Below are 23,052 nucleotides of genomic sequence, written 5' to 3'. Positions count from 1 at the left end.
GGAGGATACAGGATGGATTGAAGAGGATTTCATGGGAGAATAGGAGTGGAAAGAACTTGCAGCCAGAGGGAAGAGGGGATATACTGGAGAATCGCACAGTCACCAGGAAAAGGCAGGTCTACGTGATTGGGGACTCCTTACTGAGAAGAATGGACAGGCCTGTAACCAGAGCTGATCTAGAGAATAGAAGGGTGTGCTGTCTTCCAGGTGCTAAGATACGGGATGACTGGAGAATTGGTCTGGAATCAACAAGACTCCATTCAATAAAGACAAGTGCAGAGTACCTCACTTGGGAAAGAAAAATGAAATGGGGAATAACTAGTTAGATGGTAGCACTCCTGAAAAGTACGTGGGGGTTATAGTGGATCACAAATTTGAATAGGAGTCAACAATGTGGTCAGTTGAGAGGAAAAAGGCTAATTTACAACACTCCTGATAATACAGAAGAGGTAACTGTTCCACTGTATTCAGCAATGGGAACACCTCAGCTTGAGTACTGTATTCAATTCTGAGTGTCACACTTTGGGAAAGATGTGGACAAACTAGAGAGGGAGTCCAGTCGAGAGCCCCAAAAGTGATAGGTTGGATTTTCTAAATTTCTGAGGAAAGGTTGGAAAAAAAAATTGGACGTATTTAGTCTTGAGGAGTGAATGAGTGGGGGACCTGATACTAGTCTTCAAATATGTTAAGGGCTGTTGCAAAGAGGATAGTGATGAATTGTTCTCCATGTCCGCTGAAGACAGAAGTAGTAATAGGCTTAGTCTGCCACAAGGGAGAGCTAGGTTAGGTATTAGGAAAAACTTTCTAACTAAATGGGTAGTTAAGCACTGGAATAAATTACCAAGGGGAGGCTGTGGAATCCCTAACATTGGAGTTTTTTTAAGAACTGGTTAGACAAACATCTATCATGGATGATATAGATATACTTAACCCTGCCTCAGCAGAGAAGATTAGACTAGCTGACCTGTTGAGGTCCTTTCCAGCCCTATGTTTCTATATTCCTGAGGGAATTCTGAGCCAAAACATAAAAAATTATGAGCACAATATTTTAAAATTCTGCATATTTTATTTGTCATAACACAATATAGTCATGCCTTTTTTCAATTATTTTGGTAATTTATTTCAAAATACCTGTCAGCACCTATGTCTGTAACAATACAGACAACCAAAAAGATTCAGGAAATGTTTTTTTGACAAATGGATTCCTTACTAGACATATTAGCACATTGATATAGCTCCACAGAGCAGATGGCAATACTAATATTTCCATGTATGTCCAGCACAGAAGACTTTAAGGGTATGTCTATACAGCGCCCCGCCCTGCAGGGTCCTAGAACCCAGGCTCCAACCTCAGCAATGAAACAGCCCCACTGCCCAAGCCACGCAAACCTGAGTTGGCTGGTATGGGCCAGCCTCTGGTTTTTCTTTGCTGTGTAGATATAGCCCATAGCACATTGTTAGCACTGAAGTTAGGCCATGGTCTATTACAGCACTTAAAAAGGTGCATGAAGTTCAGCACCTGAATATCCCCATGGGAGCTAATGCTTTGACAGATTGGGGCTTTAGGGCATGGCATGGCTGAGTAGTATTCAGCATGTCACTTTGTAGTCACTGGACTAGAATGTCAATTGTTGCAGACAATAGGTGAGAAGGGCAATGGGGGTGGAGGCTATTGGCTGCACAGAGGTGAGGGATCACTCTGCAGCCTTCTTCTGGGACACAGACTCGGTGGTGAGCCTGCACCTGACCATGACATTGTGCAAGGGCTGGTCCTGCCCCCTCTGTGCCGGATGGGCATGCATCGCCAGCTCTGCCCCCATCCAGGTGTGGGGGAAGCAGGCTTAGTTTAGCCCCAAACCTGGATTCCCCCACATGAAGCTGCTCCACACTTGTATCCTGTCAGGCTTATCTGGATGTGCATGGCTCGGTGGAGAGTTTAGCATGGGGGGGGGGAATCTAGGTATACAGGGGCTTGTGGTGGTGGGAGGTGCGGTCTGAGTGCAGGGGGAATAGGACTGGGGAGCTACAGGTGAAGGTGTTTGAGGCTCAGTGGGTGGGGTCTGGCAGGATGGGGTGGGGGTCCAGATGCAAGGGGTTTGCAGGCAACTCGCCATATAGTGACCCCTTCCCCCTGCAACTGCGGAGCGATGGGGACAAGAAGCATGGGAGGGTGTGGATCTTCCTACAGGAAGGGGAGATTTCTGGGGGTGGGTCTGACACAGCCCTGGGAGTGGCCCATGCAGGAGAAGAAGGCCTTATCGCAGCCAGGACTAGCATCTGGAGTCTAGTGCATGGTAGGAGCCACCAGCCAGGGCGTCCCCAGCCCTGCATCTCCCTGGCTACAGGTGCACCACAATAGTGAGCGAGAGGGACAGAGTCTTGCACACACGCCCAGCCCCGTCCCCTGAAGCAGTGATCTACATCTCTCCTGGCTGCTCCTGACCGAGACATGCCAGAGCAGGACTTGCTGCCTGGGAGGGCCTCATGAATCAGTTATTCTGCGGGGAAAGAGTAAAATCTGCAAGGATATTAATTCTCCACTGCGCAGTGGCTCAGAATTCCCCCAAAGTAACTTTTATGCTTGTGAATGTCCATGCTAAAACTGAGCAATTCTCAGCCTAAAATTAATCTCTCCTACAGATTTTACAGAGAAAAATAGATTGGGTTGTGCGCTGATTATTTGAACACTCAATGGCTTCCAGTCTTTCTATGAAATATATAAGCCAGTGGAAAGCCATTATGCCCCCTTTGTCTACCTGATTGCAATAATGATGAATGGTATCTGTTATATCTCAACCATTTGCTTTAAGAGCTGTGCAGCTATGCTATCCCTAACTTATTCTTCTCCTGTATGAATCCCTGTTTGCAATGCTGTTACAAGGCATATATACCTCAGCGAGGATCAGTAGTCTTACTACATGTACAGCCATGCAATATTCATGTCTACGCATATCTCTCATGTGAACTGTGAATACTAACCAAACCTTTTTTTAGCGTAACAGCTGTTTCAAACTTTTCAATTTCAGACCACTACAGTTTCATTATTTGAATCTGCCATGTTGGGAGGAGGGGGCGAGGTTGCAGATGTTATGAGTGTGCAAATGGGGTTGGAGGAGATGGTGGCATTTGCCAGATAGGAAAGATGCTGGAAGGGAAAGGGAAACTAGTGGACGAATACATACCCTCCATGGCATGGGTTTGTAAAAAGTTGATGGTTGGGGCTTCAGCATGATAGAAGCTTATTACCCTCCCAGTCACCACTTTGAAAGTGTGTTTTGGGTGGGGCAAACAAGGGGGCGGGGATGGTGTTGAGGGAGGGGATCAAGGTTTTGGAGAGTTGAAAAGGTTCCAAGCTTCCATTTGCCCCAAATGGCAATGGCCATTAGGCACTTGGAACAGAAGCTAGCACAACTGTATAGCCTAAAAATCAATTGTTTAGATAGGTAAGTAGATCTTCCTCCTGGGCCCAAGGCTGGGAATTGATCTGGCCTCTTACATGGCTGTCTTCAGGATATGGAGTTCTGAAGAGATCCTGCTATACAAAGAGAGCTCTTCACTGTCGTCCTTGTCATTGTCCTCTTTCAGTGAACTATAGTTCCCCTTGGGAGGGAGATGAGGGCCACAGTCTCTTTGCTAGGGGCAGTGGCACCACTATCCACAAGGATTCTGTAGTGGCATGTCTGTCTAACTTCTCATAAAATAGATTACATGAGCACCACTGGACTTGTTTTTTGACACCCGTGTGTGTGTGTGTGTGTGTGTGTGTATTACATTTTCCTGATTTCTTGTTACGTCATTGGTCAGTGTCCTGGCTGTGACCCTTATTGGTCATCTGCTTAGCAATGTTGTCTAATTTTTTTATTGTGGTTGTTGGTTGCAAGAGCTTGCTGTACAGTCTTATCCCCAGATGGTGAGGCAGTCAGGGATCCTGTCGCAGCTCCAAGTAGCTGCACAAAGAATGGTGGTGTGTTGCTGGAATAATACTGTAATGCTGATGGATTTGAATCTAGGAGCAAATGGACTAATCCTGGCCCTGTGTCAGGTGTTTAAATGGGGGAGGGGACATCTGGTCACCTTAACCCCAGAACACTGAGGGCATACTAGTAAACAGGCAGGTCAGTCATGGACTCCCACAAAGCCGTGTGAGATAGCAGTTGGATGACTGCCAAAGTAGTGTGTAGAAGCGATGTCAACTATAGTTGACATCAAACATACTCCACTTTGAAGGTAGAGTGCAGAGTTGGCAGGAAATGGGGAGCTACAGTGCTTTAAGGGTTTGTGTCATGTGTCGGCAGACATTTTCAATGCAAACTAACATGAGTTAGTGTGGACTGACCTCCTGTTGTCTTCCCCGCCCCCAAAGTAGACAAGTCCTTCATTCAAATTAACAATACTAAAACTATAAGTGACTGGTACTGCTCCTGATGACATTGATGTATATAGAACCCCTTCCCCACCCGGGGCATTTTTGGTTCTGAATGAGTAGCTTTAGAAAACAGACTTAATTACTGGTGTAAATTTGTAAAGCAGAATTTCAAAACACTTTTTTTCGTTGCAATTTTGCCTGAGCTGCAGAATGTGAACACAATATGAACACATGGAATTTATGAAACTTTTTTCTTTCTTAAACCAAACTATCCAAAATACCCTATGACATCAGATAACTTGCTTTGACCAGCTCCTTTCAAAATATGTTGACTGGCTCGTTGGTAAGTCTTCCCAAGCCTGTTAGGTAAAGAGAGAGCAGTTTCGACGTTGTTCAGACTATAACAAAATATTAAGAGCATAAAGAATGTAAGTAATTTTGAAAAAGTTTAAAATTGTCAATTTTATATCGTGTCGACCCATCTGCTGCTGTTCTTCTGGTTCGTGGCTGGAAGTTGATTTGTGAGCCAGTAGGAGAAGGCTCTAGAGTGGTAGAGAGGATGACTGGAGACCTGGGGGGACAGTGCAGGAAGAGGCGGCTTGTGGTGGCTGAGCTGGGGTTTCCAAAGTTACCTGTATGCAGTTGGGTCTATTTTGATATGAGTAATGTAAGGTGTTTTAATTACACCCTACCTGACTCTGTGACATCAGTCCCATTCAAATAACAAAAACTACCTCGCTTCTTGGTACCAAAACTTGCCACCACTTGGCTGAGGCCAACAATATTAAGATTTTAAGAAAACTCCATGTGTTTTCTAAACAGAGCGTTTGTTGAAGATGACCTTGGAGGACAGACGCAAAGAATATGTGAGGGAGTATGTTCCATTGAAAGACATTCCAACATGGATGGAAGAAATGAAAAGCAAGAACCAAAGTGATGGTATGTAAAGAGGAAGTTGGGTGGGCGGGGACATGTAAAGAAATTAACTATATTTCTCTGTACATATAGGTAACATTATCTGCAGTCTTAAGTTAATTGCATTATACTTTAAAAATTAATTCTGTATCCATAATGGCTTCTTAATTGTTGGGATTGAAAAATTGCACTTTTTTCATGTATTTAGTTTGTTTAGCCTGCTAGGAGTTGCATAATGTAGATAATTTTGGTCTTAGTTCTTAGTCAGCTGCAAATGCGTGCAATCTACAGTATCTAGTATGGACCTGATTTTCCAATAACTCTGTCTAGAGTGTACTGATACCAGTGGCTTGATGCCCTTAAAAGACCTGGACTTTACAGCATTTCCTAAAGCATACAATTCAGGATTTGTCACAATGGATGTGGATGTGGAACTAAAGACCCTTTTTACAATCACTCTGCTGGCAGCCCCCTTTCAGCTTGATTTAGGGAATCTAGTTTGATAGCCTCCACGTATTGTGTTGATGGCAGTATTGTATGGGGAGAGGTGGTGTTTCTCAAGTAACCAGGTTCCAAATCGTTTTGTGCTGTATTGGTTTCAACCAATACCTTGAATTTCTCCTGAGAATCTATTGATGGTCCATACAAATTATGGAGTGCTGGTGTTATATACACAGCATACATATAGGGTATTGCCTAAAGAATAGGGGGCACTCGCTTCAGTTTCTAGATGTCTCAGCTTATGTAGACTTGATTTACAGTAGCCTAGTCCTAAGGTGCTAAAGGCATAGGTCGTAGTAGCCAAGGTCTGTATTTTAGGGATGTAAAAGCACTCTATTTTAGTTTTTCTATTCTATAGGTTTTAATACTGCATTGAAATGCATCCGATGAAGTGAGCTGTAGCTCATGAAAGCTTATGCTCTAATAAATTTGTTAGTCTCTAAGGTGCCACAAGTACTCCTTTTCTTTTTGCGAATACAGACTAACACAGCTGCTACTCTGAAACCTATTGATATTATACTATCTGAGCGTAGGGATTCTCAAACTTCATTGCACCGTGACCCCCCTCTGACAACAAAAACTACTATATGACCCTAGGATCAAAGCCTGAGCCCACCCAAGCCCTCGACCCCGTGGGGCGGGGGAGAAGCTGAAGCCCAAGGGCTTCATTCCCAGGCAGGGGAGCTGTAACCTGAACCTTGCCACCCAGGGCCGAAGCCCTTTTTGGCTTGGGCTTTGGCCCTGGGCACTAGCAAGTCTAAGCCAGCCATGGTGACTCCATTAAAATGGAGTCGTGACCCACAGTTTGAGAAATGCTGCTGTAGGTGCATTAAGCTGTGAGTACATCTGTCATGTGTTTGGTTCTCATCTTCTCCTCAAGGGAGGAGCATATGCAGTGGAGTCTCCTGTTTTGGTAGCTGTTTTAATGAACAGATATGTTGCTATATGTTTAGAGAAGGCAAATTCAAAGAAATGCATCTTGCACTTGGAGCCCAAAGTGATGAGGTTTGTGTTGGCTCTTAGTTCCTGAGGGAGTTCATTTGTCAGTCTCTGACAACCCCTAAAGAGAGTTTGTTTTCCCTTCTTCCTCCTCTTTGAGGCACATTTTACTCTTATTTTCCTATTGTGACAGAGGAGTGTAGTTATCAACTATGGGTCTTCAACCCAGAGCTTTGGATGGTCTTATAGGTACCCTGGGACTAGACCATGAAGTGCTTTGAAGATCTTGAACTTGATGGGAAATTCTATGGGAAGCCATTGTAGGGAGCAGAGGATAGGTTTGATGTATTCATGGTGAGATGTGCTGCAGGGTTCTGTATTAACTGGAGTTTGCTAAGTGGTCAAAGTTTCATGCCCAGATATATTGTATTTTTGCAGTCCTGCTGAGAGGTGACAAAGGCATGCATAACTGAGTCCAGGATGGGATGGAGTGTCTCAGCCTACCGGAATGATAGAAAGTATTACTTGCCACTACTCTAGATAGGCACAGAAGGGGAAGAAGTGCTTGAGGGCCATACTGCTATGAGAGCATTCAGGAACAGCCAATGATTTGATAAGATGGTCAGATTGTAAACCTTGGTACTAAATAGCAAACTTCCTCAATCCGAGATGCTGATAGAATGTGCGCCAGTTCCTTTTCTTGTGTGGTGTGGGGGTTTAAAAAAAAAAAAGTGTTCAGGAATATCACTTCTATCTCGTCCAAATTAATTCAGGTAGTTAGGCCTCATATATGTCTACTAATTAAGGCAAAAGGTATGAACATATGTGGACTCTATCCAACGTGCATATCGGGAGTTGGCTTATAAATATTATCACCTTACTTGCATAAAAAAACACAAGTATCCAGACTACTCAGATTTGAATGTTTTACTATGAAATTGCCTCAAATGCCTCTTCTAGTTAATATTGATTAATGTAATTACAAGGCCGGATCTCCCATACCCACATGGAAGGGTCATGTCCCCTTCACCAGGTCTCCCTTTTCCTTTGCCTACCACGCCTTGGTTGGGGTCCCATTCAGGCAGAGCCTGTCTACTGGAACACTGTGAGCAGCCTCTGTCATTCTTCTCCACACACTGCTCTCCTAGGATTGCCAGCTTTCTAATTGCACAAACTGAACACTCTAGCCCTGCTCCCCGCTCACTACATTCCCCTTCTCTTGGTGGCTCGCTCTCACTCACTTTCACTGGGTTGAGGTGCAGGAGGGTTGAGGGCTTTAACTGGTGGTGTGGGCTCTGGGGTGGGGATGGGGATGACTGGTTTGGAGTGCAGGAGAGAGCTTCATGCTGGAGGGTGGGGCTGAGAGATTCGGAGTGTGGGAGGTGGCTGCAGGTTGAGGCAGGGGGATTGGGGTGCAGGAGAGGGTACAGGCTTTGGGCTGGGGGTGTGGGCTCTGGGATGGGGCTGGGGATGAGGGGTTTAGGGTGTGGGGGGGGCTCAGGGCTGGGGTTGGGGCATGGGCTTACCTCAGGCGGCTCCCAGTCAGCAGTGCAGCAGGGCCAAGGCAGGCTCCCTGCCTGTCCTGACTCTATGCTGCACCCTGGAAGTGACCAGCAGCAGGTCCGGTTCTTAGGCTGGGGTGGGGGAGAGGGGGAGGGATCAGGAGGCGCTGTGTGCTGCCTTCACCTGCAGGCACTGCCTCCAGTTCCCGGCTAGTGGGAGTGCGGAAATGATGCTCGAGGCGGGGGCAGTGCACGGAGCCAGGACAAGTAGGGAGCCTGCCTTAGACCCGCAGCACTGCCAGCTGGACTTTTAACGGCCCGGTGGGTGGTGCTGACAGAAGCTGCCACGGTCCCTTTTCGACCGGGCATTCCAGTCCAAAACCAGATGCCTGGCAACCCTATGCTTTCCTGCAACCATAGATATGCGGCTTGGAGTTCTGTCCCCAACCATTGTGAGATGGCTAAAGTGATGACCTGGATGAATACAATGATTAAGGTAACTGTAGATATGAAGGTTAAAACTCCTCTCACAAGCTTTGTCTCTGTTTAAATGTGACTCTGAAGCAGCCACTTGGAAGGGTTTCAGGAACTGGGAGTCTCCTCTGGGTAATCTGGGTGACCCAACAGGTTTGCAGGCCCCAGTAGCATATGGGTAGATGACTATACCATCTAGTCATCAATCCATTCTCCATTATTTGAAATGGAGGTGCACATAAGAGGCTGAAATTTTTCAAATCTTCGTATGGCTTGCATGAATCTGTGTTACAGTAGCATAGTAGTCCCCAGACTTTTCAGGGATGTCCCCCCTTCCCCTTCCCCCTGTCTGTGCCAGGGGGCGGGGCTGAATCAGAGCTGAGAGTGGAGCGGGGTTGGGTGGTCTTCCTCCCTGCTCCCTGTGTGGGGACTGACCCCCACTGCGCACCTCTAAATGTTCTTCAGTGCCTGCCTAGGGAGGTGTGCCCTACAGTTTGAGGACCTCTGCAGTAACACATAGAGCCTCCTTTGTGGTAGGCATTGAACATACAGTTAAGTCAGTCCCTTCCTCAAAGAGCTTACTGTCGACATAGTATTTTTTTCTCATGTCCTTTTGTCTATCTTAATTTTACGCAAGGAGAAATGAATGCATGGAGACTGACTTTCCTAACTCATCTAGAAAAATCAGAGAGAGCTGGGAATCTTCCAAGCCTTAACCACAAGACCATTCTTCCTTTCTACACATTAAGCTATTTTCTGAACTTTATTAAACTTGAAAGTCAATGAGGCTTACAAATGCTGACTGTTAATGTCGCTATCTTCTTTGGTTTTTGAGAGCATGATACTATGATACTGTTCTGCATATTTGCTTCATGAAACCACTGTCTCACTTGACACAGGTTAGACAGCGTGCTAATCCCATTGGTGAATTTCACTTCTCCTGTATGTTTTGTCTATACAACATTGATTTTGCTTTCTTTCAGTTAGTGCTTAGTGTGCTGCAGAAATGCTGGAAGGCAAAAACTGAGCTGCAACACTTTATTCCCTCCACTGTTGTTTAAGCTTTTGTTACATTGTATATTCATGAGAAGATGTCTGCAGTTTCTTACATTTAAATTTGTTTTATAAAAAAAGCTGTGGAGGAAAAGTAACCTTTTAGAAAGATGGGCTGATACTCAATAAGCCAGATAATTCATTTAAAATGTGGAAAATATTAAGAGAAACATTTCTTATGAATGTGGTGGTTTACACTCTGTATGTAGTATAGCAAAGTCCTCTCCTCCCCCCAGTACTTGTACATTGATGCTATTCTGCAAAGTACTGAGTGTACGTTAAAGTAGTACTTTTGAACTTAAATATTTAGAGTACAGAGTTTGGACCTTTTTTCTGACCTAGAAGTCTTGTTTTTTAAAGTATTTTTTCTTTAAACATAAATGTTGTGTTTCTACCTCCTTTTTGTTGTGAGTAATAAATTGTTCAAAGCTCTAGATGTTTTGAAATATAGGATATGACATATAGATTTTTGACTATACTTGGTTCATCATCTTGCCAATTCCTGATGCTTCAGTGGAAGATGAGCACACACTTTAACCCAAATACATCTGACTAGTTGTGCTGCATAGCGTGTGCAGCAGTAATTCTTTCCTGATAATCAGCAGGTGAGTGGCTTATGACTAGATGTAACGAATAAATAAAGGTACTTCCAGCATTTTAAAAACTTTTTTTTAGTAGTACTGCAGTGTGTTAGGAACCCTTCCTAAACAACTCTTGTGATGTTTCGTGCCTTGAGATGTTCTCAGTCGAATGGCCCAGTAAGTAGGGGCAAGGGCAACAACAAATGAGCACTTCTTCTTTTTTTCTTTGATATGTTATATCTATTTTTATTCCATATTACTCTTTGAGCATGTCCGTCTCAGTTAGTATGTTGCTTAATGAAGTGGTTGCATGATTGAAAAGAAGGTGGAGATTGTGCAGATGAGCTCAGAAGATCCTCCCATAGATGAGGACCAAGGTGGAAAGTTAACTTCTTTCACTAATGAGCCTGGCCTCATGAGCAGAATAGTGTTAGTAGGGAAGGCTGAATAAATACAAGTGCTAGTTACTTTTATAAAAGTCAGATGCTACTTACTACTACCTGAGATATAACTGTAGTATTTGACTTACCACAGGCAGTGAATTCCACAGGCCACCAAGAAGCTGTGCAAAGTGACTTCCTTTTTATTCTAACTTTCTTGTCATTTAATTTTAAGAACTTCCTTTGACTGGGTAAAGTTAAAAGGAAGAACAGAGCAGCTTACTCATGCAATCAGGTCTCTCTAACCTGCTTCTCTTCTAAGCTAAATAATATTAATGTCTGCAGTCCTGTCATACAGGTCTTGCCATACCTCTAGCCCTCTTTGCCTATGTGTGGACCTTACTAATCTCTTTGGAATTTTTTTTGAAGGTGATATGACCAAAACTGAATGCACTGATCCATTCTATGTATTCTTCTTTAATATGTTGTCACTCACTTCATCTAAAATAGTTGCTAAGGGCAGGATGTAATAAAAACACATCTATGGGGCTTTCACAGCATAGGACAGGTTCTTCCCCCCTTCCCCCCCCCCCAGTACAGAAACCAGTATTTTTAAAGTTACTTGGACCTAGATGGTTGATAGGATGCTATCTACTGAAAATATAGACATCACCTGAAATGATAATATTGACTCTTGCCAAGCACTTGTAGGGATCAGAAGGTAGTTAAGATTCAGAGTCTGGTCAATCACTAACTTCTCTTGAGTCATGGTAGTCATTATTTGTTTGGCGTGAACACTTGTCCACCGGGGTGGTACTGGGATCACCAGCTTGCTTTGCAAAAGCCATAAAACTGCTGCCAGATGGTAACTTCTCCTACTGCGCTGTAATGGATTTGAACCAATAACCCAAAAGTAAGAAACAATATATCTCATCACTAATGCTCTGAGCAATCCACTACAGCTCTTCATTTAAGATGGCCCACAGAATATGGCCTCAACAGGTTTTGTTTTTTTAAAACACCCAGTATATTTCAGAAGAGGGTTTTTTTTCCCCCTTTTGAAATTTACGTCTGTTTCTCTTTTAGCTTAGAAACATCCTAGCAGTATCATCTGGAACTATTTTATAGTTAAGGATTAATTGTCAATTTTGCATTGCATAAATACAGCCATTTCCATTCATTGTGATAACTTCTATGTGACACTTCAGTCTGTTTAAAATTGTAATCTGTATTGTAGAATTCCTAAATGGATTAAGCTGCTTCTTCAGTTACAAAATGGTCAGAATAAATCTCTGTAGTTTCTCTGACATGCTCTAATGAGAATGGTTTGACTTTTAAATAAGATCACCAACGTTGATTTTTTGTGCAGACTAACGTATTCAGGAAAATATTTGGCCCCAGCAGTAGGGAGGGGTGGATGGAAAAGAAGAGAACCCAACTCCATAGTGAACAGCTGATGTTTGTGAGCTCCCACTTTTTGTACTGGTCTCATTACTCTTTTCTTTGCCACAACCCTTTCCCTAATTCTCCTATCCCTGAATTGTAATTATGCAGTCGGTGTTAAATAGCCATAGGGTTTTGTGCTGCCAGCAGTGGGGAATATGTTCTGTACCTGGGGATGAGGAATTTCCTTGTACACACAACTGTAGTCGGGTATCTGGGTTCTGGGGAATGGTACTTCCACCATTGGATTTGTTGCTGGCTGGAAGACTTCCACAGCCAGGAAGATCCTTAGCCAGTAATCTACTGTGTAGGGAAGCGGCCTTTCTCCAGAAGTCTCTCTTCGCAACTCATGAGGTTTATAGAGCTGTAAGTTCTGATCTTGGGTTTGAGGTTCTGCCTTGATTTCATAGGTTGTTAACTGAGCTCCAGATTACAGCTGTGTTAGGGTGTGGTCCATTGTCATGGCTATAAATGAAACTTTCAAAGTGGCTACTAGCTAATCTCCCAACTTGAGATCTGTTGTGCCTAAGTTGCAGAAGACCTGTGCTCCCATAAATGTCGCTTAGTAATGTATAATGTATGTATCTATGGAATAAAAGACTGATGAGGCTGATCTCTTATGATTAGAGTGGAAATGGGGGATAATCTGACTTCATGGTGGTTAGATGTGCCCAGTGAATTAATGGGATGTGGCTTGTTAACTGTAGCCCTGTACGTTATAGACCAGTTGAAATCTGTGAAGCAACACTGATTTATGCCAGTGGAGAGCTGGCCCTATGTCTAGCTTTTAATGAATTGAGGTGGAGATGAAAGAGGGGGGTGGAGGTGGTTTGGGTTACTTCGAAAATGATTTTCCATTTTGGAAGTGACTGTCTAAATGACATTTTCTTTCTGTGCAAAGCTGCTTGTTGGCCTGAATTTTTCCATCCTGTCCAAGTTGCGCTCAACACAGGAATGTGGGAGAGGGAGAGAGGTGGCTTTGTCATCGACTGTGTTCTGCAGCTGTCCAGATAATTGTCTGCTCCCTGGCATAATTTATAACAGTTTTAGGAATGTTTTAATTTACATTTGGCTACATGGGCCCCTAGGGACTATTGTAGCAATGGAATAGCCTATGGGCTGTGACTTGGAAGTAGCACAGAGCAGACACACAGATTACATGACCCTGAGAATCTCCTGCACATACGTGTATGTGTGGTTTTTATACAAGCTAGGTATGAAGGTGGGGATCTTTAACTTGCCTTTCTGCAAAAGGCATGTTAAGTTAAACTGGGAAACGGGGTCATGTATTTATCTGTCAAGGAGCCAGCAAACAGCTGAAAATAAGGGCATTTGAATGGGGAGCTATTGGAGGAGAAGGAAGGCAAGCCTCTGTTCCTTAGGGGCAGTGAGTGAGTTCTTGACTGTGCTTGCTTGGGGCTTGTTTTGTTTTTTTGTTTTGTCTTGTTTTCAGTTTGCAGAGGCTGGTGGGGTAGTGCACTTAGAGGGAAGCAGAGCCTTTAATCACAGCAGAGCCCTGATTAGGGGGCAGGGCTTTCCTGAGTTGCAGGGGCGGAGGGGGACTTTAAAGGCAGCCCAGAAGCCAGGCAGCAGCACAGGGGTCAGCAAATTAGAGCTGAAAATAGGGGAGTTCAAATGGGAATTTGTAAGAGGAGTTTGGGGGCGGGAGTAAGTGATGTTCTCTCCCCCCCCCCCCCACCACCGCCACCCCACCCCAACAGGAGCTTAGGAGGAAGGCTAGGATAGCTACAGAGGCAGCAGTTGTGGTGATCTAAGGAATGGAAGAGACAATGAAGATAACTGGATGTGGAAGCTGCCTGGAGCAGATAGCCCAAAAGATCTTCATTTGTATAAAGTGCCATCTGATAGAGCTGATGAAAGAGAAGATCCCAGTTTGGAGATGAAGATGGAAACTATAGATGTGTTTTGAAGGGGATTTGAGCAGAGGATGGAGTGAAGGTGAGAGGGGGCTGAAGGGAAAAGTCAAGACGTGCAGATGCTAACTGGACTGAAGAACTGTGAGGGTAGACTGACAGATGAGGAAAGTGGCCTGTGGAAGCATGTGACTATGAGAACCAGGCAAAGAAAAAAGCCAGCTAGTGAAGGAGAAATAAAGCTCAGTATCAGGTTTGCTGAGTTTTGTAAAATGAAGGGGCCCAGCAGGCAGTAACAGAAGGCAGGAGGGCAAGGAAGAAGAGCAGCTAGTCCTACAATAAGAGGGTAAGAGTTAATGCAGATAGCCGGAGATCAGAGGATAGAAAAGGGCTCTCAAAAGATTGCAAGGGAGAAAAGAAGACAAGAGGATTTGCAGCCAGAAAAAACAGGAGGGGGAAGGCTGGAGAATTGCACCAACACCAGGAAGAGGCAGGTCTATATGGTTGGGGACTCCTTACTAAAAAGAACAGATGGGCCTGTCTCAGTGGAGGTGATCCAGAGAACAGAAGGGTGTTCTGTCTGCTGGGAGTGAAGATACAGGATATGGACCTGAGGCTGAAGATCCTAATCAGAGCAGGAAGGAATCCACTGGTTGTCCTTCATGCAGGAACAAATGATACTGCTAGGTTCTCGCTGGAATGCATCCAGGGAGACTACACCAGACTGGGGAAGACACTTAAAGAAACAGAGGCTCAGTTGATCTTCAGTGGGATTTGATGTGTCCCTAGAGGAGGAGAATGAAGGTGAGGTAAGATTATAATGATCAACAGATGGCTCAGGCATTGGTGCTATAAGGAGGGCTTTGGGATGTTGAGCCACCAAGAGGCATTCATGGACAGAGGACTTTTCTCATAGGATGGACTCACCAGTAGGGAGGGAAATAGACTTCTGGGAGAGAGGTTGGCACAACTGACTAAGAGTTTTTTAAACCAGAAACTTCGGGGAGACAATTGGGAGATGCTCATGTAATCTCCATTCATGATTCTGATACTGAGTGGGAGGAAAATCCGAGTAAAAGAGGATACAGCAATGGAGAAAGGAGGGCAGGAGAACGGCTGTCAAGAGGCAAGAGTGCCAGTAACAATGGCACTAACATGCATATGATACTGGCAGTAGAATGACTGTACTTAATCGGGTGAGGAATCTGGGTAAAGTCAAGGAGAAACAACTAAGATGTCTGTACCCCAGTGTGAGGAGCCTGGATAACGAAATGGAGGGACTACAACTGCTGGTTGAGGAAGTGAAACCAGACACTCTAGGGATAACGGAAATCTGGTAGAACAGTAGTCATGATTGGAATACAGATAGTGAAGGGTATGAGCTGTTTGGGAAAGATAGAAATAAACATAAAGGTGGTGGAGTAGCATTGTATGTTAATGATGAGGTAGACTGTAAAGAAGTTAGAAGTGATGGTATGGATAAAATAGAATCTGAGTCAAAATCACATTTGGGGAGGGGAAGCCAACAGAGGTTCCACTGGGATATTGGTTGGGGGTCTGCTAACTGCCCTTAGGATCCAATTTGGATCTGGATAGAGACCTTTTAAATATTTTTAATGAAATAAATACTACTGGGAATTGTGTGATTATGGGAGACTTCAGTTTCCCAAATATATATTTTGAGGACAAATGCTACTAGTAATGGTAGGTTCCAGATATTCCTGGATGTGATAGCTGTCAGATTTCATTTCCAGATAGTCACCAAACCAACAAGAGGTGGTGCCATTTTAGACTTAGTATTTTTGAGTAGCAAGGACCTCCTAGAAGAACTGGCTGTAGAGGTCAGTGATCTAGTTCCATTTAAACTTAATGGGAGGATAAGCAAAAATAGGTCTGCAACTAGGGTCCTTGATTTCTAAAGGGCAAACCTTAAAACATTAAGGGAATTAGGGACTGGCTTGAAGAGCTCAGTAATTCCAAGCCTCCTTCACATTCAGATCCTTAGTTTCTGCAGCTTTCCCCAAGCAAGGGGAAAAATATTGTAGGTCTGAGTCGCAGACCAAGCTGGATGAGCAAGCAATCTCAAACAGGTTATTAAGAGAAAGCTGAAAGCCTACAAGGAATGGAAGCTGGGATGGATCAGCAGGGTAAGATAGATACCTCTTGGAGGTCAGAAAATGTAGAGGGGAAAATGGGAACTTTCAAAAGTCAAGCAGAATTGGACCTTGCAAAGGAAATTAAAATCAATAGTAAAAGGTTCTATAGCTATATAAACAAAAAGAAAACTAGGAAAAAAGTGAGACTGCTAAGCACTGAGGCTGGGGTCTAGATTAAAGATAATCTAGGCATGTTCCAATACCTAAACAAACTCTTTGCCTGACTTTTTAATGAAGGTAATGAGGAGCATAAGTGTAGTGGCAGGGTGGCTAATGGAAATGAGGATATGGAAGTAGAAATTACCACATCTGAGGTGGAAGTCAAACTCAAACAATGTAATGGGACCAAATTGGGAGGCATGAATAATCTTCATCCAAGAATATTAAAGGAATTGGCATAGGACATTGCAAGCCCAATAGTAAGGATTTTTTAATGAATACATAAACTCTGGGGTCAAAGAGAAAGTAGTTAAGAACACAGAGAGAAACTGCACCTGGGATAAAATACAACATGGTTTTACAAAAGGTAGATTGTGCCAGACCAACTTGATCTTTCTTTCATCTATGCCCCCATCTATGCAGCAGGGGGCATAGATAACTGTCTCTGTGTACTCCAACTCACTGTTATAACTTGTATCTAAAAGTTGTCATGCAATATGGTGCTGGAAGACTCATAACTCATGAATCATTAATAGGGTTACCAGATACTGTCTGTGGGGGGGGGGGAAGGGGGAAAAAGGATGGTGGGTGGGGGGCAATATGCACCTATATAAGAGAAAGTCCGCAAAAATGGGACTGTCCCTTTAAAAACAGGACATCTGGTCATCTTAATCATTAATTTTCTTGTTTGGTGTAAGTACAGTGAACCCACAAAAGATGTGCTGGCATTATGACTAAAATGTGCTTTAACCAGGTATGTCAGGGAAATTGATCAAGTTTTTCCCAGACAAAGGAATATGGTTTTGCCTGCTTGAATGTGTCTCGCATGTAAATTTTGAGCAAGGTGTGACTAAAGACCAAGAAAAGCATGGTGGGCAAATAAAGCCAGGAGAGCAAGTGATCTCTTGACAGTTTCAGTGAGGTCTGGAGGCTGCACCCTCAGGAAGCCTTCCTGCCTCTTGAAGCAGGGTCAATGAACTTCGCAAGAGATGATTTTCAAAGGTTTACTGGACGGCAAAGAGAGGGGGCAGAGACCCCCTAAATTATCCTTGAGGAGATGAGGAAGACCAGTGCCTTGAACTCTGTGGGGATCCTGACTAAGAGCTAGTGAGTTCTTGCTTGAAAAGGAAGATTGGTGAGGAAACTACCTTGAACCGAGACTGTAGCTTAAGTTAGATCTTAGCCGTTAGAAAGCGTATTTTAATTGTTTGTTTTTTTAAACTTTATCCATTATACTTGAACTGTCTTAAAACCGACCTCTTCTTGGTTAATAAACTTGTACTTTTTATCTAAACCACTTCTGTGCTTTGATTGAATTGAAGTGGTTAATTCTAGTCAAGATAATAAGCTGTTCTGTCTCTTTAAAGGAGCAGCAAATTTAAATTCTGTGAGCATTCCTGGAGAAGGCTGGACACTGCAGAAATACAGTTTTGGGAAAATTCAGGACTGGGGAGTGGTGTTGGGGTCATTCTGCAAACAGTAACTGGTGGTGGAAGTTAAGGTATATGACCCGTATGCTGGCTGTTGGTGTCTGGGTTGTGAGCCACAGCAGCATAGCATTTAAAACGCTCAGAGTTGCAGGGCTAGTTGGTGACACTACCTCCTTACTGGTCTGGGTTGAACCCCAGAATCTGCTCCTAAGTTTTTGAGAAGTGACTGATGGGGTTTATCTCAAAGATGGATATTAATAGTGCAGATTGGTACTGTTGTTCTTGATTAATTTCACTTGAAAGGAGGGTTAGCTAGTTAACTATTCTAATTCAGTGGCATTATAGACTTCTGATGGCAACTGGTACACTACTGTCTTTTTGTCTTGCTGCTTCCCTATCTGGGGTTGAAGCCTTTTATAGTCTTCTCCAAAACTGATGATTGTTTGTCCGGCTGTCGGGCAGATTGCTCTCTCTGAAGTCCACTGATATCTGGTCCACATATTCTAGATTCATTTGTTTTCTCTCTCTCTCTCTCTCTGTCCATCTACAATCAGAGCCATCTACAGATATGGCTTTCTAGTGTATGAATATGCTCATCCCAATGTCACCTAGCCTCCCTCACTTGTTTTCTGTTGGAGCCACCCACATTAGGCCCCTTGCAACTTAATTTTTGTTTTATATCATGGAGTGTCCAACCATTTGACCATTGCAATATTTTCATTTCCATGGTGGAGAGCAAGCTGATTTTCTTTCTGGTGGCTGGCTAAATCTCTCTTCTGTATATTAAAAGGGGTTTAACTACAGTTTTATACGCTCTACCTTTTAACTTTATTGGGATCTTTTTGTCACATAGAACCAAAGCAGCTCCTGCTGCTTGCACCAAGAAGCTTTAGTACAATGATAGACACCATTATCAGCAACCATTGATCCTAGACATTTAAATATTTTCACCCTCCTAAACTCAAATATAATAGCCGTGGTCTTAGCAATGTTCACTTTGAAGTCCAGCCTGCTCAAAACGGACATTGCCATTGTTCAGAGCTGCCTTTCAGGGTGTCTCAATCTTTCGCACATATTGCTGTTATCTGTGAACAGCATGGTCCAAGACATCTTTCATATATTATCTCATCACATCCATGCCAACCTCAAACAAAAGAAGTTCAATACTGACCCCTAATGCAGGCCAACGCTTACTGGAAATTCTCTATTGTAGTCCCATTTAGTCTTGATTTTGATAGTCACTCTATCGTATATACCCTGGATAGGATGCACATATCATTTTGGCACACTCTCCACTGCAAAGTCCACCAAGTTAGTTCTCTTGGTACACACTTTCTCTAGGTCCACAAAGACCCTACCCAATTGCCATCTCTTTTCTCAGAACTTCTCCATGAGGATTCATAGTGCAAATATGGCATCAACTGTGTTCCTTCCTGCCATAAATCCAATCTGATCATTCCAAATTTCAACCATTCCACACACTTAATAGTCTTCTTCCATACTTTCAAAGTATATGATGTCGGCTTAATTGGGTGATAGCACACAGCATAGCATCTCCTTCATGTTTAAAAGTTGGTACCACAAAGCTTTTAAACCAGTTAATCCAGTACTCTTTCTCAAGAATATAATTGAACAAACGCGTGAAATACTTTTTATGCCTTCCCTTTCCAACAACTTCACTACATACCTTGGTACTTCATTGGACCCAGGTGCTTTCTCTGTTTTGTTTTTCCTAAGTGTGTCTGCAGCTTCTTCCTTCTGTATGGAATACATCATGCCCCAGTTAGACTTGCGTGTTGTTAATTTCTGTTTTGATTCTCCTCATTCATCACTTTCAAAATAATCACTCCAAACTTTTTGACCTCACCATTTGTTTGCAATATACTAAATTAAATTTATAAGAACATAAGAATGGCCATACTGGGTCAGACCAATGGTCCACCTAGCACAATATCCTGTCTTCCGACAGTGGCCAGATGCTTCAGAGAGGAATGAACAGAACAGGGCAGTGATCTAGTGATTGATCCCCTGTCATCTAGTCCCAGCAATTAGCAGTGAAAGGCTTAGGGACTCTGAGATCATAGGGTTGCATCCCAGACTATCTTGGTTAATAGCCATTGATGGCGCTATCTTCCATGAACTTATCAAATTCTTCTTTGAATCCAGTTCTAGTTTCGACCTTCACAACATCCCCTGGCAATGAGTTCCACAAGTTGACTCTGCATTTGGTGAAGTACTTCCTTAGTTTTATTTTAAACCTGCTGCCTATTAATTTCTTTGGGTGACATCTAGTTCTTGTGTTTTTATGTGAAGGGGTAAATGACACTTCCTTATTCACCTTCTCCACACCATTCATGATTTTAGAGACCTCTATTGTATTCCCCTTCAGTCATCCTTTTTTTCCCCTAAGCTGAACAGTCTGTCATTTTTCTCTCTTCATACAGAAGCTGTTCCATACTCCTAATCACTCTTATTGCCTTTTTCTGTACCTTTTTCCAATTCTATTATTTTTTTTTTTTTTTGAGATTGGGTGATCCAGAACTGCAGTATTCAGGGTGTGGGTGTACCGTGGGTTTATATAGAGGCATTATATCATCTATGCCTTTCTTAATAGAGCCTAACTGTCTCTTAGTTTTTTTGATTGCTGCTGCACATCAAGTGGATGTTTTCAGAGAACTATCCATAATGACTCCAAGATCTAACAGCTAATTTAGACTCTATCATTTTGTATGTATAGTTGGATCATGTTTTCCAATCTGCATTATTTTGCATTTATCAACGTTGAATTCCATCTGCTATTTTGTTCCCAGCCATCCAATTTACTGAGATCTCTTTGTAAATCTTCGCAGTCAGCATTGGGCTTAACTATCTTGGTATTGTCGGCAAACTTTGCCAGCTCACTGTTTTATCTTTTTTTCCAAATCATTTATGAATATGTTGAACACAGGTCCCTGTAAAGATCATTAGGCAACTCTGCTATTTATCTCTCTCCTTTCTGAAAACTGACCATTACTCCTATCCTTTGTTTCCTGTCACTGATCAGTAGGACGGAAGGTTCTCTCATCCCAGGACTGCTTACTTTGCTTAAAGAGTCTTTTTAGTGAGGGACCTTGTCAAAGACTTCCTCAAAGTCCAAATACATTACATACACTGGATCACCCGTGTCCACATGTTTGTTTGACCCCCTCAAAAATCCAATTGATTGGTGAGGCATGATTTTCCTTTACAAAAACCATGTTGACTCTTCCCCCAACAAATCGTGTTCATCATGTGTCAGATAATTCTGTTCTTTTCTGTAGCTTCAACCAGTTTGCCTGGCACTGAGGTTAAGATCACTGTAACTGCTGAGATCACCTCTGGAGCCTTCTTTAAAAATTGGGTTTACATAAGCCATCCTCCAGTCATCTGGTACAGAGGCTGATTGAAGCAATAGGTTACATAGTGCAGTTTTAGGACTGAGTTTGTAGTTCTATTCTAGTACTCCCTTTTTACTTGATCATTGCTTTCTCAGACTTGCTTCTTTTGAACCAAGGTTTTCTAGTGTAGTCTCCACTAAAAGATAACTTAACTTTTTAACTTTTAGATAAAGTTAGCTTCCCCCCTTTTCTTTTTGGGGACCTCTGGATTTTTGTATGGGGTTCAGTGAGGAAATGAACACAAAAACAAGGAGAAGAGAAGACTTGGTTAAATATAAGGCTATATACAGGATTAATAATTAGTTATGGAACTTGGTATCTGAAACTGGCTGTACAAGACATCATGCAAAAATAAAATGAAAGACTATTTTAATATTCAATAAGCAAGATAAGAATGCAAGTTGTTACCTGTATAGGATAATTGATCCATCTAATTGAGTCACCTAATTCTTGTAATACATGACATTTCAGAGCGCGTTAAAATCCCACTCCACTGACTTCATCCAACCAATTCTAGAACGTTACTGCTGACCCTGATTTCTTCTCATAAGCCTACCAAGAAATCAGTGTATTTTGAAATATGAAGATCGCACAGCTGTGAATTGCCTTAAACTAACATGGGGGAAGAGAGATTCAAATGTGATTTATTGACTCAAGTCAGAAGGTGATATGTTTTTTTTGGGCCATCGCTGTATTTATCTTGCTGGCTGCCTTTGTCTAAAACGTGGTACTCTTTTTCAGTTGCTGGGAGAGTAAAGAGAAACTTCTTGCTCCTAGGGTGCAAAGACTGGTCCAAAAGGAATAATTGGAAGTAAAGTTGCCCACTACTCCTGTCTTACAATAGAAGATAGACTGGTACCCAGCTCTATCGCTTTTGGTGAGGAAAGGAGACGCATCTTGTGTCCTCTCATCAGAGTTTCAGTAGTGACAATCTTTACTTTGTTTGGGCAAGCTTTTGTGCCACATAGAGCTGCCAGCACCTCATACCTAAACGACAAATGTAAAGCTGTTTAAAGGGTTTTCTGCCTAGCTTTAGTGGGCTGGCCCCGTTCTTTCATTTCCACAGCAGAACCATTGTGGAATAGTTTGCCTGGCCTTGATGTCCTTTAGCAGCATCTGCAAGAAAAGAAGCAGTATAATAACTTAATCCCATTTTTTCAGGATCCTGTTGAGTACTAGGAGCAAGAATGGGTGACTTTCCACTCTAACCCTCAGCTCCCCTCATTGGCTTGAGAGGGACCCTAGTCACCTGTTCAGACCCTAGTCCCTGAACCATGTTTCTGACTTGTATTTCAGGTAACTGCTGATTCAGCTTTCAGTGTGGCATTTTCATTATTTCCAGAGAACAGATCAGTCAACTTCAACTCTTGTTTATATGAGTAATTTAACACCTTTTTAAAAAATCTTGTTGAAATACTGCAGTGATTTCCCACAGCAGTGAATTTCCCAGGTCAATTCTAAACCTAATTGAAAAACATTCTTTCCATTTTGAACTTGATGATTTGAAGTCCCTCTGTTGTTTACTTAAGTTTACAAGAGGCTCTATAATAGCATCAAATCAGGTTTGGGTATACTTCCATTTTTTAAAATATATTAAATCTCTATCATATCCTCTTATACTGACAGATGGAGTTAATACACCTGTCACAAACAGCCCATGCTTCTATTAATTTTCATGTCGGATGTATACAACAACTCAAACTGAAGGCAGTATAAAGTTTTATGTGATGTGCTATCTACTGCTTTATTGATTCTGAGTAAGCCATTTTTATGTTGGGAATCACTTAATTGTGTCTTTTTGTTTTTTTGGTAGCTAAATATTAGACTAGTTCATGTTTTTATGCTCTTTCACGCTCTGGTTAA

General features: G+C 42.7%; 1 protein-coding gene across 4 annotated transcripts in view; it reads left to right on the top strand.

The window, feature by feature from the left end:
• Nucleotides 1-23,052, top strand: part of MACROD2 (mono-ADP ribosylhydrolase 2) — a 1,347,099-nt gene that overhangs the window by 15,696 nt on the left and 1,308,351 nt on the right. For all 4 annotated transcript variants that reach the window (XM_038394327.2, XM_043512065.1, XM_043512066.1 and 1 more), the window contains exon 2: nucleotides 5,189-5,305. In XM_038394327.2, coding sequence (XP_038250255.1) covers nucleotides 5,189-5,305 — 117 coding nt within the window. The remainder of the gene's footprint in view (nucleotides 1-5,188; nucleotides 5,306-23,052) is intronic.

Source organism: Dermochelys coriacea, chromosome 3 (assembly GCF_009764565.3).
Source record: "Dermochelys coriacea isolate rDerCor1 chromosome 3, rDerCor1.pri.v4, whole genome shotgun sequence".
Taxonomy (NCBI): domain Eukaryota; kingdom Metazoa; phylum Chordata; order Testudines; family Dermochelyidae; genus Dermochelys; species Dermochelys coriacea.
This window is presented reverse-complemented; position numbering and strand designations above follow the sequence as displayed.